This window comes from Pipistrellus hanaki (assembly GCF_964339955.1).
Source record: "Pipistrellus hanaki genome assembly, chromosome: 5".
Lineage (NCBI taxonomy): Eukaryota > Metazoa > Chordata > Mammalia > Chiroptera > Vespertilionidae > Pipistrellus > Pipistrellus hanaki.
This window is the reverse complement of record NC_140507.1, coordinates 35,213,835-35,230,881: the sequence shown is the minus strand read 5'-3', so window position 1 is coordinate 35,230,881 and position 17,047 is coordinate 35,213,835. Positions and strand designations below refer to the sequence as shown.

At 37.7% G+C, this 17,047-nt stretch overlaps 1 protein-coding gene across 7 annotated transcripts in view; it reads right to left on the bottom strand.

Moving 5' to 3' along the window:
• Window positions 1-17,047, bottom strand: part of BLTP1 (bridge-like lipid transfer protein family member 1) — a 143,020-nt gene that overhangs the window by 106,461 nt on the left and 19,512 nt on the right. For all 7 annotated transcript variants that reach the window (XM_084886524.1, XM_084886518.1, XM_084886521.1 and 4 more), the window contains exons 8-15: window positions 16,206-16,287; window positions 15,640-15,833; window positions 13,500-13,579; window positions 11,679-11,829; window positions 10,243-10,399; window positions 9,263-9,341; window positions 6,380-6,471; window positions 4,487-4,604 (exon numbers count right to left, since the gene is read on the bottom strand). In XM_084886524.1, coding sequence (XP_084742650.1) covers window positions 4,487-4,604; window positions 6,380-6,471; window positions 9,263-9,341; window positions 10,243-10,399; window positions 11,679-11,829; window positions 13,500-13,579; window positions 15,640-15,833; window positions 16,206-16,287 — 953 coding nt within the window. The remainder of the gene's footprint in view (window positions 1-4,486; window positions 4,605-6,379; window positions 6,472-9,262; window positions 9,342-10,242; window positions 10,400-11,678; window positions 11,830-13,499; window positions 13,580-15,639; window positions 15,834-16,205; window positions 16,288-17,047) is intronic.

Sequence of the window (17,047 nt, the reverse complement as noted above, 5' to 3'; positions counted from 1 at the left end):
CAACCAAACGGACAACCAAACAGGCTACATGGGATGACCAGGCTGGCAGGGAAGTTAGTGTGGGGCAATCAAACCACCAAACAGTAGGCTGTGTGGAGTGACCAGGCTGGCAGGGGGGTTAGTGAGGGGCAACCAAACGACCGAGCAGCAGGCTGCATAGGGCTATCAGGCCTGCGGGGGGGGGGGGGGGGGGGCAGGGATTTGGGGGCAACCAGGCCAGCAAGGTGGGCAGTTGGGGACAACCAGGCTGATGGGGGGGCAGTAAGGGGCAACCAGGTCGGCAGGGGGCAGTTAGGGGTGACCAGGCCTGTAGGGGGGCGTTGGGGGTGAACAGGCGGGGGGGAGGGGGGCAGTAAGGGGTGACCAGGCCAGTGGTGGGGGGGGGGAGTTGGGGGAAACTAGGCTGGCAGGGGGGCAGTTGGAAATGACCAGGCCAGCAGGGGGTGCAGTTAGGGACTATCAGACAGGCAGGCAAGTGAGCAGTTAGGAGCCAGTTGTCCCATGTTGGAAGCTGCCCATTGCCTTCACTGGCAGAAAGAGGTAGACAAGGAGTCCGAAAGGCTGGTTAACCTTGAAGGCTCTGGCAAGGGTCAGAGACAAGCACCCACTGTCTATATAATAATCAAAGGGAGCTTAAGCAACTTCCACCTTTTAGTCTTACGTAAATCCTTGCTGATGGGCTATCTTGGAGCTATTACTGGAATTGCCTGCCTAAGAGCTATGGGTGGATCCCAAACCTGAATAAAAGGGATTGCAAGGCCAGAGCAAAGCAGAATCCTTCCTCTTGAGCTGGGCTCAGCCTGACCCCCAATATTTCCAAATTAATATTTTCTAGTCTCTTTCATTTGCGTGCAGCCTCCTCCAGAACCCGAACTCTGAACCTGAACTCTGAACCACACAGGACATGGGGAGGTGTACACTACAGTCCTGGATTGTGAGAGGAATGTCCAACTGCCAGTTTAGGCCCAATCATCGGGCCTTAACCAACAGTTGGACATCCCCAAAGGGTCCCAGATTGAAGAGGGTGCAGGCTGGGTGGAGAGAAACCCCCTCCATCCCCTGCATGAATTTCATAGGAACTCATTTAAAAATCAATGTACATATGTTTGTGCAAGATATTAGAAATCCCTCTTAATAAAATAATACATTTAATATCAAAAGTTATAATAATTTAAATTAATATTAGTAAGATGTAAAGTTTTACTATGTCAACAACAAAAGGCATATGGCTATTAACCTGGTCTATGAATAGAAAAAGGAAAATTCCATTTATTAATTTTACCTTAAATGTATTTTTATTTAACAAGTAAACACAGTGGCTCACCATACCTTATATTATCTTACTTCTACATGCCACCCTACCTAAGTAATGGGACTCATCCCTACCTTCTAACTATTCTGTAGCACAATGTCTAGCAGCGGGGAGATGCCCAATAGCCATCTCTGGAACTAACCAACTCCACAATACAAATCCATAATTCACCAAGCTGATTTTATCACTTTTCTCTATCAGAAACATTTTTTATTCTGCACTTTTACTCAAACTATTCGTCCTATCTAAAATAAATACACTCTTTGTTACCCTCTCTTTTGAAGGAAAACTCTAACCATCTTTAATAACAGCATCATACTATAAAGAGAGCACAGGGTGTACAGTTGAATAATTGTTCTTAAATGTCTTTTCCACTAACTAGTGATAGAGGAATACAAGAAAGAAAGGAAGGAAGGGAAGGAGGAGGGGAGGGAGGGAAGACCATTGTAGCATTTAACCAAGCAAATATTAGGTGCTCTGGGACAGCCACCAACCCTGGCAAATCAGACCAACTCTGTTTAGCTAAACTTGTCACAGAAGTCTCAATAAATGTAACTTGTTTTTATATAGAAATATTTATGTTACTCAGAGACCAAGACTACATGTTGGCATACTTATGAAATACGAGTAGCTATCGTAATATGCTGCAAAAAATGAAGAAATTTTTTGACGAATGACAACATCAACTAAATTGTCCATGCCAAGAGGAAATTAGGAGCTCCCAATACAAACATAGCATATTTGAATACTTAAATATACTGTTTGTAGATTACAATAATCAAAACAAAATCATGAAGCTATGCTGATGCCTAATTCAGGAAGATAAATTAATTCACCTTCCCCATCCTACTCCCGACTAGACTGAATCAAAGTACCAACCCAGTCTAAGATAGGTGTTTTTTTTTATTTCCTTGCAGCTCAATTTTGGGTTCATATTTTCCATTTTTTGTGTAGGAAGAGAGCACAACATATCTACACTTAAATTCTCCCTTTGATCTTCTTGGCCCAAAAAGTGTGAAAGTAAAAGTTTGAATTGTGTCATCAAATCCCCAAACTGAATCTAAAAGCAAAACTCACATGAATAGAAAACAGTTCCCTGTAATGAATCTCACTGCATTTTTTTTCATTAGAAAATTACCTGTGGGAAAATCCAAGATGGCTGCACAGGTAAACACCTAGCCGCAGCCGCACACAACAATTTCAATAAAATACAACTAAAATATAAAATGGACATTACCCAGAACTACAGGAAAGTCGACTGGAAATTCTACATTGAGAAGGAAAGAGAAAACCAGAAGGAAGAGTGGAGAAGCTGTAAAAGCCTAAGGTACGGAGACACGCGGTGCGCACGGAGAGGACAGAGCCGGGGAGGAGGGAGGCCGAGTGCCTGGCTGGCGTTCCCTAGCGGGAAGGAGATAAAAGCTCCAACTCTGCTGAGCCCCAGTTCTGACTGATCTGAACCCCAGTTCTAGGCCAGACCCCAGGGACCCAGGCTCATCCATAGGGAGCTGGGCTGTAAGGCGGAGCCCCGGGGAAGCGGCGAAAGGAGGTCCCAGAGGCGCGCACATTGCGCGCAGCGAAGGGACGGTTGGCTGTGCCATGGGATTGCCCTGGCGGGAAAGAGACAAAAGCTCCGGACTGCTCTGAATACCACCTCCAACTCCACTTCCAACTGAACTGAACCCCAGTTCTGGGCTCATTGGGGGAGAGCCTAAACTGTTTGGTAGCAGGTGAAAATCGAGGGCACCTTTCTCTCAGAGGTGCTTGCAGTGAGTACTGAAGGACCCTGGGGATTACTGAGACCCAGGAGCCACATAGGGCGGGGCTGACGGAAGCCAAAGCTGTAGGCTCCACCCTGAAACCCCCCGCGCCCCCCCCCCCCCCCCCCCCCCGCTCCATCAGGGAAGCTGCGAAAATGCCGAGACAATGAAATAGATCACAAACAAAAGAAATGGAGGACAAAAAAGCAACTGGATATAGAGTTCAAATCTACGCTTATAAGGTTTTTCAAGAATTTCCTAGAAAAGGTCGATAAGACCTATGAGGATATGAAAAGGGATCAACTAGAATTAATAAGGAATCAACAAGAAATGATAAGGGATCAACAAGAAATAAAGAATACATTGTCTGAAATAAAAAATATTATACAGAGTCCTAAAAACAGAATGGAAGATCGCAAGAATCAAGTCAAAGATTTGGAACATAAAGAGCCAGAAGACACTCCTCTGCAGAAGCAAGAAGGCAAGAGAATCCAGAAAGTTGAAGATAATGTAAGAAACCTCTGGGACAACTTCAAGCGAAACAACATCAGAATTATGGGGGTCCCAGAAGATGAGAGAGAGCAAGATATTGAAAACATACTGAAAGAAATAGTGACAGAAAACTTCCCCCACCTCGTGAAAGAATTAGACTTACAAGTCCAGGAAGCGCACAGAACTCCAAACAAAAGAAATCCAAAGAGGACCACACCAAGACAAATCATAATTAAAATTCCAAGAGCAAAAGACAAAGAGAATAGTAAAAGCAGCAAGAGCAAAGCAGGTAGTTACCTATAAAGGAGCACCTATAAGATTGTCAGCTGATTTCTCAACAGAAACCATGCCTGCCAGACGGGAATGGCAAGAAATATTCAAGGTGATGAATAGTAAGAACCTACAACCAAAGATAATCTACCCAGCAAAGCTATCACTCAGAATCAAAGGCCAGATAAAGAGCTTCACTAATAAAAAAAAAAAAGCTAAAGGAGTTCATTACCACCAAACCAGAATTATATGAATTGCTGAAGGGGGTTCTTTCGGAAGAGAAAGTAAATAAAGATAAAAATTATGAACAACAAATACGTAACTATCAACAAATAAATCTAAAAACCAAGGATTTTTTCTAAAAAAAAATCTGATGAACAATATTAACTGTTGAATATAATAGAATCAGAGGTATGGAAGGGGAGTGAACTGATGATTCTTGGGGAAAAGGGGACAGGGGGATGTGGGAAGAGACTGAACATAAACTGTACACCTATGGATGAGGACAATGGGGAGTGGGGAAAGGGCAGAGGGTGGGGTGGGAACCTGGTGGAGGAGAGCAATGGAGGGGGGCGGGGGGAAGGAACATTTGTAATAATATGAACAATAAAAATTTATTAAAAAAAAAAAAAGAAGAAGAAAAGAAAATTACCTGTGAAGAAGTTCTTCTGTGCAAAGATGAAGTGATAGGTGGCTTTATACACTTCTAATTCACACTGCCACGTCTGGGGCATATTCCATACTCGGGGGTAACTGGCAATGATGTGGAACTGAAAAACCAATGTCAAGTCAAAATGTTAGAGTTTAAAATGTGACCCTATGTGAAGAGCATCAGAAATAAACACACACTGGTGAGTAATGAACACTTATTTTCCTACTGAACAGAACAGAACGTCCCTTTGAGATTTTAATATTGCTGTGGCCACGGTTACATCCAGTTCCTTGAAATATTAAGCCATGAGGTGGTAAAAAAAAAAATAAATTAAAAAAAAAATTGAGGAACAACAATCAGGTTACAGTTTCAACACTGTACCTGAGCTTAACTCAGAATAACAGCAACGCCCTTGACTCCTGGTCAGTGAGAGGTTCAGGTGCAGAGAGTGCATGCAATGAATACTGTCACACACAAGTCTGGCCCCAGAGCCTCCTGGGTTCCCATTTGACAGCATGGTGGTTACAGGTCTGTATTACACCTGCCAAAGCTGGAAATTCTGCAAAGGCGAGAGCTGTTTGACCAGGACCAGCAATTTTACACAGCAGTACTTAACAGTTATAGCTCAGCAAACATTAAAATGCTGAATATGCCAGTTCAATATACATTTATGGTATTCAATACATTCTTGGTTAGTTGCAAACATTTCCTCTTAACTTATATATATATATATATATATATATATATATATATATATATATATATATATATGTAATGTGTAAATAGCTTGTTTAGGCAAACAATTAAGGAACTACTGATATAATACTATACAAAAGAATCCTCTCTAAATATCAGCCATTCTACAACATGGCTTCTATTATTATTGTTATTGTTGTTGACCCTAACAAAAAATAATTATCTGCCTGATTACTGAGTCCCCCAATCTGAAATTTTGGTCATAAGTACTTGCATATTTTTTCTCTTTGTACTATGCAGCAATCCAGGGTATTAAGATTTTCTTCCTTTCACCTTATTCATCAAGTAAAAAGCAGAATGAATTGTTAAACCCTGAGAAAGAATCCAATGGGGCCAGAAATCATATAGCAAAAAAAATAAAATAAAATAGCCCTAGCTGATTTGGCCCAGGTTCAATTCTGATCAGGGCACATGCCTGGGATGCAGGCTAGATCCCCAGTAGGAGGCGTGCAGGAGGCAGCCAATCAGTGATTCTCATCATTATTGTTTCTATTTCTCTCTCCCTCTCCCTTCCTCTCTGAAATGAATAAAAATATATTAAAACACACAAAAAATCTGGCTCAATGGTTGAGCATCAGCCTCAACCTACGAACCAGAAGGACACAGTTCAATTCCTGGTCAGAGCACATGCCCAGTTGCAGGCTTGATCCCCAGTATGGGGCATGCAGGAGGCAGCTGATCAATGATTCCCTCTCATTTTTTATGTTTCTAACTCTCTCTCCCTCTCCCTTCCTCTCTAAAATCAATAAAAATATTTTTAAGGTAATTTCTCTAAAAAAAACAAAAAAACACAATCTTATTTACAACATTAGAGAGAATTAGTCTAGACATATAGTGAAGTTGAAAAAAACAATATCCTAACAACTGTTCATTTTTTTAAAGGCCAAAACCCCACATTTAATTGCCTTATTTTCACATTCCCCATTCTAGGAGCAGATTAACAGAGTGTGCCAGGGAGTCTATATGACTGAGCATTTACTCCTCTTTCCAAATTAGGGCCAAGGAGCACCTGGTGTTTCTTGAACAAGAAGATGGACCATTTGATGACTTCTTGGTCATTAAAATTTTACATTAAAAAGTTAAAACCAAATTTATGTTTTATGCACCTATATATATCTTCATATACCCCAGACTTACTGCTAACATTTCTGCTTCTAACAGGGTCCGGTACTGCATACTGGTAGTGGCATCAACATGTAACAGTTGTCCTTTAATTGCAGGAGTATAACCTAGTAAGTAAAAAACATAAAAATTAAGAATTTACTGGAAATAAATCCCACCACAACCCAAAGAAGAAATCCCTGAAAAGTGGTGATCAGTCGCTATTTAAATATACCCCAATGATGGGGAGGGAGCTTGTAACCAAATAGGTTTCCTTTCTCAAATGACCACCTCTGAGGGAAGAAAGTTCCATCTTCATATAATGTCTATCATGACTTTGCTTTCCAGTGCAAAACTACAAGTCTGTTCTCTAAATGACAGTTTTGAACAGTTTAAGATGGCTCCCATGTCCTCTCTTCTTTCACTAACTCCAGCATCCCTAATTTCATCCTTTTCAGCCATTCCTTATGCAATGACTGTTTCTGTACAATAGCTCTCCTTATACAGTGACAGTTACACCAAACCATACAACCTATTCTGAGCAAAAGCACAGCTCAGAGTATTTCACCTCTTTTCTGGATGGTCTGCCCTTCCAGAAACATGAACTCTGTGGTCATTATTATATAGCTACTCCAACATGCATCCTGCTCTGGGCTTTTTTGGTTTTTTTTCCAAACACCTGAATCTCTGAAAAAAGTTGAACATTTGAGTTCTATTTTGTTCTTGTCTCAGACGTAAGCCTATTTTCCCCTCAGACAGTCACCTTAAAAGCCACCTCACCTTGACCAAGGACTCCAACCAGCCTTTCCTTAGATCTTTCCCTCACTCTGAGTCCCACAGCCTGTGTGCTGGCACACTTCCCATGAATTCCTAATAGGTGTGCTCCATACCCCACAGCCCTCGGGTGGCCCCTCACCTAGTGCACCAATAATTATGTACAAATTTTTTGTATAAATCCTACTTCCTATGTTCATCATCAATTTAAAATGGTAGCAGCACTCACTCAAATGAACTCTTCTCAATTTTGTGCAACGCCCAACTGCCTTTTCCCTTATACAGATCGGTAATTAAGGCTGTCCTAAGAGATGCTTCTTTCCAATAGACTACACTGAATCTACCTATCCTAGAGACCTGCTTCAAGACACCGTAGGATTATTCTTTTAGAACTAACTAAAATAAGGTTTTGTTCTTCACTAAAACAACATAGAGGTTACAGGGAAAATACATACTCTGCGGTCTCAGTCACTTTTTCAATTAATTATCTCAGCAGGCTACCCCAACTCCTCCTACTTTATGGATCCAATTAATACAGTGAGTGGCAGGAACAAGTACAGAGAGTCAAAAATGGAATAAAACTTACTCTCTACTTAGCAATCATAACATTGCTGGTTAGTTAAAAAATATAAGTAAGTTGCTATTCTCTGCATGCTCAAGAAAGTGAATAAATAGAACAGAATTTAATTTTAATTACTCTCAACTACAAATGTAATAGGAGGATGAGAGGCAAAAAAAAAAAAAATGAAGACAGCTATACAATATTTTGGTCAATTTAACACAAAGTGGTTATGTTATTGATTAACTTGTATCAGAGCCAAATTTTAAATGCATAATGAATTAGATTATTTCAGATCAGATAAAACAATAGCTATCAGGGCCTTATTTAATATTTGAAATATGAAACATTCTCTTTTCTTAAAGTTTTGCCATTCAAAGTACCCAGTTTACTCCCTGACAAAAATCTACTATTATTACCAAAAACAAAGTTTATTAGCCATTCAGTCAATTACTGGCCATGAACCACAAACCAGTTACAGGATTTGGCATCAGGTTTACACAGTGAAAACAAAGATAAAGCACCTGCTCTCATGAAGAAACAGGAAAATTTTAATAAGCAAAGTATGCTCACTTACAAAAGAGAAATATAGAGTACTAGTGGCCTGGTGCACAGATTCGTGCACATCAAAAGGAAATTAGAAGAAATATTTTAATATTGCTATTTGCCCTTTCTCTATAATAGAAGTGTCAGAGATTAAAGAAAATTAGTAAAATGTACATGAAAATAATATATGTTGATTAATAAATAATAACAACAAAAACATGATATAAAAACAATAAAAACAACCAAATTCACCATCAATAATGACATATCGAGCTTTATATGTATCATGCATTCACAAGTCAGTGTTTATTTTTAAGCTAGTGGGGTTCCCTCGGCCTCGTCTGCAGGATCAAGCCAAACCGGCTCTCTGACATCCCTCGAGGGGTCCCAGGTTATGAGAGGGCGCAGGCCAGGCTGAGGGACCCCATTGGTGCATGACCGGGGCCAGGGAGGGGGAGGGACACGGGAGGTTGGCCAGCCGGGGAGGGACTGCAGAAGAGCTCCAGAGCATGTCTGGCCCATCTCATTCAGTCCCAATGGCCGGCTCCAGCAGCAAGCTAACCTACCAGTTGGAGCATCTGCCCCCTGGTGGTCAATGCCCATTATAGCAAGCAGATGAGCAGCCTTAGGATATCATTAGCACATTACACTTTGATTGGTTGAACAGCCAACTGGACAACCGGACACTTAACACATTAGGCTTTCATTATATAGGATTATCAGTGCAGGTCATATGTACCGGCCGGCCTGTTGGTCAGTCAGATGGGTGGTCCGTCACTTAGCTTTTTACATATATATAAATAATGAAAGCATGAAATTATAAGACTTAACTTGATTTAAAGAATTTTTCCTCTTTCTCTAGCTCCACAAATGATTTAATTATGTACTATCTATTGTTGATAGCTACAGGTAAATCAAAATATAATAAAAAGCTGGAAAAAAAAACCATTAATGTTAATTTAAGTGGATTAACAAACTACTGTTTATATATTATTTTCCTACTCATCATTTGGAACAGAGAAGCACTTGCTGTAGCTTACCATTTTCCTCAACTGTCATGGGAATATTGATCTCCAAATAGGAGCCAGCACCAACATTGACATGCACAGCATTTGTTTCCTAACAACAACAAAAAAAAAGGTAAGTCACATAAAATCTAATATATATAAAAGCCCAGTGACCTGGAATGGCAGAACAACCAGAAAGACCAGTGGCTATGATGCACACTGTGGCAGCCACTGAACCTGATCCAGGCCCTGATCACACCCCCCTCCTGCCTGGCCTGGCCCCAATCAGCCCCCAACAACCTGATGGGGGGTGGGGGGGCCAGCCAGCAAACCACGTTCGGCCTCTCCCCCCAGCTGGCCCAGCCCAATAGGCCCTCATCAGGGCAGGCCAGCTGGACCCCACCTGTACGCAAATTCGTGCACCAGGCCTCTAGTATTCCTTATAATTACATTCCCATCTTCACCTTTTAGTTATTATCAGAGATGATATTAAATAGGTATTCAAAATGCCTGAGAACACACCCTTAACAGTGTGGGTCTATGGTTAGAGTGTTGGCCCATGTACCACAGGGTCCCAGGTTGATTCTGGTAGAGGCCACGTACCTAGGTTGTAGATTGGATCCCTGACTCCAGTCAGGCGAGTGTGGTAACCAATTGATGTATCTCTCGCCTCTCTCTCTCTCTCTCTCGCTCTAGTTCTCTCTACTTTCCTTTCTCTCTCTAAAAATCAATGGGGAAAATATCCTCAAGTGTGGATTAACAAAAAAATACACTAAAACCATTTGGGCTGATATAAAGGAGAAAATGAACTAGACTATAGCATAAAGATTTGTTGATTAACTTCTGTCTACTATTTGGCACTTAATGAAAGTAAGCATATATACAATTATTCGGGGCACAGTGGCAGGAGCCCATAGAAATGAATCTCAGTATAGGACTATCATCAAAACTTTCTCTGGCAAGTAATATTCAAATTTTAAGCACTATTTTCTCTATATTATTTCAATAATTACCCTATTTTTGGTAAACAGCAAGTCGATAGTAGCATCTGCAATAATATTCATTCGCAGTTCAAAGGCAAGGATCTGTCTTGGTTTCCCTGGCTGTGCAATTTCAGAAACTTTCAGAACTTGATAATCAGGTGGGAAGAAAAACTTCCATAAACAATCTCTATATAAGAAGGTAGAAAGAATAGTGACATTTTACTCCAACAAAATGATTTCTAATAAGGGACCAAAATCAATATTTGAACTTGACATGTTTTATCACTGCTCTCTCATTTAAAAACAGACAAAATACAAAAAAATTAAGTCATAAACACCTAGAATAACTTCTCAATAAACAAAATAATGTTTTCTACTGTGAAAAAATGAAAAACTTTATATATCAATTGTCTAGATGGCAAAGTTGCTGAACAAACTTTAAACAATGTCTATTTACATAAAAATTTGGATGTGATCTCATCACTACTAGTAAATCCTCTCCTTCGTTTAAAATTCTTCCTCCCCTGGCTAACACTTATGTTCAAAACTCAACTCACATGTTCCCTCTACCAAAAAGCCTCCCCCAATTCTTTTCTTCTTTAATCTTTAAAAGGATTTATTCTTTTCTTCTTTAATCTTTTATAGGCTGAATTGCGTATCCCTAAACATTTTTATGTGGAAGTCCTAACCTCAGAATTTGGCTATATTTGGAGACAGAGTCTTTACAGAGGTAATTAAGTTAAAAAGAGAGATTTTTTGGTGGACCCTAATCTAACATGACCAATATTCTTCTAAGAAGAAGAAATCTGGACACAGAGAGCTTACAAGACACACAAACGGGAAGACCACGTGTAGATGCAGGGAGAAGAAGGCTATCACAAGACAAGCAGTGAGGCCTCAAACACATCCTTCCCTCGCCGCCCTCATAAAGAACTAGCCCAACACCTTAATCTCAGAATTCTAACTTCTAGAACTGTGAGAAATTTGTTGTTTAAATCACACAGTCCATGATTATCTGCTATGGGAGCCTTAGCAAACCAAGTCAGTACCTTTCTAAGTTTTTCAAGAGTGTTTACTCACCTCTATTATAGTATGTAATAAACCTCTTTTGTCTCTTTTTTCATCCACTAAAACTAAACTATCTATGTATTTAGCTCTCAATCTGCATCACCCCAACAATCACTGGCATATTTATTGATTACTAATAAATACTTAAGAAAAAACAAAGAAACTAATAAATGTGCTGCTTATTCATCATTTTTCTAATGAGTTAACTTCTCTTTTGCAGTGAACTTGCTTAAACCAAATTTCTATGTACAAATTATTATTTGGATTAAAATGTCTAGGAATATCTTATCCTGTCATAATAAAATAGCTTAGAAAACTATGAAGTTAGTTTTAATAAAAATATAGTATTAGCTCCATACATTTGAAGGACTCATTAGAAATATAATTTATTAAAGTACCTCTGTCTATCGGCCCATGGCCCATAGTTGAAATCTGTTCCTTTACCACAAACTATATCAAGACCCCAACATGGAGGCAAATCTTGTAATTTGCAGTCCTCACTACTCATTTCTCCTTCAATGTTTTCCTCTGTTTCTTCTGGAACAAGACCTGTATTACAGAATACACAACATAAAGGCAGTTATTTAAAACAACCATTAAAATGTTCCTGTAAATCAGCAGTTCTAAAACAAATTTTTTTTTTTTTTTAATTTTAGGAACACTTTACACTCGTAAAAACTATTGAGGACCTGCCCAGCTGGTATTGCTCAGTGGTTGAGCATCCACCTATGAACCAGGAGGTGATGATTCAATTCCTGGTCAGGGCACATGCTCAGGTTGCGGGCTCAATCCCCAATCAGGGGTATACACAGGAAACAGCTGATCAATGATTCTCTCTCATCAATGACGTTTCTATCTCTTTTTCCCTCTCCTCTGAAATCAATAATTTTTTTTAATTGAGGACCCTAAAGTGTGTATTTTTGTATTATCTCTATCAATACTTACCGTATTAAAAATTTTAATTGAGCATTTTTTAAAATTTTTATTTAATTAAATAAGAAGTTCATTATATGTTGACATTAATAACATTTAATGAAAACAATATGAAATATTTTAATGAAATATTTTATTTCATTTTTAATAAAAATATTTTAATAAAAATAACCGTATTTTCTTAAAAATTAATTTCTTGAGAAATGTTGGTATTGTTTTTATTTTGGCAAATCTCTCTAATGTCCAGCTTAATAGAAAACATGTAAATTCTCACAGCTGCTTCTGTTATTCAAGGGTTTGAAAAAAACCTAGCCTCATACAAATAGGTGGATAGAAAAGGAAGGAGCATTTTAATAGCTTTCTCTGATTGTTCTGGATATTCTTCTCTGACACTACACCAAAATTCAACAAGTAGTAGTTTCTTAAAGATTACAGCGTGGAATCTGAAACCATATCACTGAACTTCTTTCATTAAAATGTACTATCTCTCTTGCACTTTGAATAAATCTATTATCCATGGCCTGACTTTGCAACAGCATGCATTGATCATTTGGAAAATATGGGTTCACTACAACATACATACTTTTTCAAATATTAATAAATTTCATTATTAAACATTTTTAAAATCACATTTGTTAATATCACTGGTGGTCTTATGAGAAAAATTATGAAACTCATAGTTGCAGACTTAATTTTTTTCAAAATCCTAATTTTGAAAAACCAGTCAATCCCTAGATATTCTTTCAAGTAAAGAATCACTGAAAATATCAACATGGTGAAAAAGGCAAACAGCATCCTACTTTTACTTTTAAAATATTTTGACCTTATAAAGCCACTGAAATATATAAAAAGATCAGGAGAAAAGGGGGCTAAAACCCAATGTTCAGAAACTTCTATAAAATGGAAATCATCCATGAAGCATGGTAGCTGGATTAATCCTGAAACTGTTAGCTTCAAGTCTAACATACTGTGAGTTGTTTTCCTAACATGAATTACTTTAACCATCACCATATTCTCAAAGGTTTTCACTCATGGTAATTTGCATTCACAATTTTTGAGGTATATTTGATAACATGGAATTTGAAGGAAAGATTACAATATCATTTGGTCTGAAATACTAAAAGTCATATTCAACTTTTAACAATGACACAGGTATTTTTTAGGTAGGCGTTCTTACCATTTATTGATGCTTATTTATATCCTAAGAGACTTAAAATATTATTAATATCCCATTTCATAGAAGAAACAGAATTGCAACTATGAACTATACTTTCAAAAAGTCCTACCTGGCTCGTCCATGTAATAGTAGATGTCAACATCATTTGACTGCATCACCACAAAGCCTTCTCCCATTAATCTCGGTGGCCTATGAGGAGGGCAAGGCAAACTAAGTACATCTTCAGAATACAAAATGTTCAGTGTTATAATTAATGGTGGTGACAGGTGAAAACAAACAAAAAACAAATGCATCAAGGGTAGCATCTTGAAAAGGTAAGCCATCTTTCACAGACAATAAATTGTTCTATAGTTGTAGTCTACATTAGACTAACTAATAAAATGATACTGAAGTATTTTTAATCAGTAGATTGGTTCCATAAGGAAAAAAGAAACAAATTGTTTCACATTTTCATTTTAAGTTGTGAATAACAAAAATATATTTAAGACAAAGTTAACTGAATACAATTGAAAAACAATGTTCATCAGAATTGATTAATTATATTCTGTATTTACAATAAATTAAACTTTAAATTCAATCATTTTTTATTAATAACACTACAAAACTGAAGAATAAATATCACTTTATATGTCTGTGAAATAAAATAAGCTTTCCAAAATATTACAGAAGAAAAATTATTGTCATTTTTATTTTTAACAAGTTTACATTACCTATATCCAAGAATATTTACTTGATTAACTTGAATCAAATTTAAAGCAAACATCTTGAATTCAAATTCTGGATTGACTGTTTCTCTACAATCACTTTTCCATAAACTGTTCATCTTTAATTGCTTTAACAACTTTTTACTTTGTCATACACTACATTATCTTCCTTCCACATCAAAATTAACTTCACAGTCATTAAATAATAACACAAATTCAGCAATATTCTTCTTAAAATATATTAAATCTTAAGGTTAATGTTTATTTTTTTAAATATATTTTTATTGATTTCAGAGTGAAGGGAGAGAGAGAGAAACATCAATGATGAGAGAGAATCGTTGATCTGCTACCTCCTGCATACCCCGCTACTGGGGATCGAGCCCAAAACCCAGGCATGTGCCATAACAGGGAATCAAACCATGACCTCCTGGTTCATAGGTCAACACTCAATCACTGACCAGTACCTGCCAGGCTTAATGTTTAATTTCATCATTTAACTTTCACACTTTTGAAGAGTAAAAAACACAATTTTAAATTTTTTTATACAAGTTAATAGCAGAATACTTTTTCATCTTACTCCCTAATAATTTTCACAAAATCCAGATTTATTTATTCATGCAGTATTAAACTTTTAGCTGTAAGTGCAGCATTATGTGCTAAGCAAAGCCCCTGATCCTGAAAAGTGGGCCCAGGCAGACGCAGAGCCTCACCAGTCTCCAAAGGGAAACCTCTCTACCACTCCAGCAAGTCCCCGGAAAACTGAACAGCAAGAAGTTGTAACTAAAAAGGAATAATCATGCTTCTCATGAGCTCACAGACTTTATGTTGCCTACAAAGATACACGCTGGGATATAGTAGAATCTCATCCTATGAATACTAAATTACACAAATTCAACCAGAGAGTCACCTCACAAAAAGAACAGATATCATGAGCCCTCATCCTACCATGAACATAAGTCCTGGAGTTCCTTCAGGTCCCAGTCCTCGTAGGGAAGCATCCTGCCACCGCGAGGGTGAGTCCACAGTGTGTCACTAATGCTCCCTGTCTCCTGAACGCAAGCAACTACTTCACAGATGGAAGACAAATCTGGGAAGCTAGATGGAAAACTGCCCAGGACTTGAATGCCAAGAAAGTTCCATCCTAACTGTAGCATCCTAACTTCAACAGCTGTCCAAAGGTAATTTTTAACTTTTTTCATTAACTCAGAATGGTACTCCACTATAATGAATTTGTTGAATTTACTATTTATCCATTCCTACCTGTAATGTGTAAACATTAAATACCGGGGCTTAATTTCCCAAAACGAGTTTTTCAAATACAGTTGAGAAAGAAAAGAGTAAAAAAAAAATATAGTCATAATTGTACAGAAAAATATTTAAAATTAGTTTACCAATAGATAGTATATTCACTTACCTTATAAAGTAGGACTACACTATTAATTTATTAGAAAAATATACCTAGTTAATGCCAAGCTTGTAATAGAAATTAAAAGGATGCTAAAGATTGAATTGATATATATATTAGACATATGAAGATGGTCTTACTCATCATTTTGAAGACCAACATATCTTGGACTAGGAACAAGCATGACTCGAACATTTTCAAGCTTTCCTTTCACAATATGCATGAACTGGTCAAGGTGACTGGAAGGTGGTTTTGTAGTATAAGTTAAGAAAGCATCATCAAAGTTGATACACAGAGTTTGAGGTTGGTAATGATTTCCAAAGGCCAGGCGACCCTACAAAAAGGTAAGAGATAGTATGCCATACAATAAAGGCTTTGCTTTTTTAACTGACCTAATAACAAACATTTTTAAGCAACAACTAAATGATTCCACTTTAGCACCATCTATATTTAAATCACTCTACTGATCAATTTAGACCTGGGTTTAAAAAGATTTAAGCACTTGTGAATAAATAGCCTGTCAGGTCTAACAAATTTATGCTAAAATAATATTGGTGTTAAAAGAATTCTTTCACATTTTATGAAAATTGGAACCCAAAAAAACTATAAAATTACTTTATTTTATTAAGTAAAAAATAATGTTTGCAAAAAAATAAAAGGTTCTGTTATTAACCCACCAAACATTAATTGTAGTACAATTACTTACTGTGCTCACGTTGACCTTTATAACTGGAATAAGTGATCTCCATGAAGATGTAGGGTCCTGAGATTCTGTTTTTACTTTAACTCTAGAAGAAAAAATAAAAACTGAAGTATATAAGAAAGACTTAACTACCTGAAGATACAGTTGACTTACTCAAAATAGACATTATTAATACCAGCTGTACTTTTTCAGATACATCTCATGATGGCTCCAGTAAATGAAACAGAGACCATCTAACAGAAGACTAATAGCTCTAAAATGTGTCATTGAATGCACTCCATCATGTGTCAGCTTTTAGATGAAGGTGTAATAACAAAACTATGTTCTTAGAATGACAAGCTTTAATGTCAAAAGTGCCAATTATGAGATGGTGTCATTTAATCTACCATCATGCCCACCACACTACAATTTGACATTTTAGAAGAGAGCCAAACTATTATTTAAACAAATGGATAATAATATCAATGCTCAGCCAGTGGTCGAGTGCTGACCCATGAACCAGGAGCTCATAGTTCGGTTCCTGGTCATGGCACATGCCTGGATTGTGGGCTCAATCTCCAGGCAGGGGGAGAGGGGAGGAGAGGAGGGGCCATGTAAGAAGCAGCTGATCGATATTTCTTTCTCATCAATGTTTCTATATCTCTGTCCCTCTCCCTTCCTCTCTCTAAAATCAATAAAATATACTTTTAGAGAGAAAAAAAAATGACACGACACAAGTCACTTTGATGTTTTCTACTGTTTTGAGCATTTCTGACAACTGAGCTGATCCTTTTCTTTCCCTATTCCCACCACTTTGTGAAATGACAGGCAAAGAATGAGAAAAAATATTGGCCACACACAAAGTA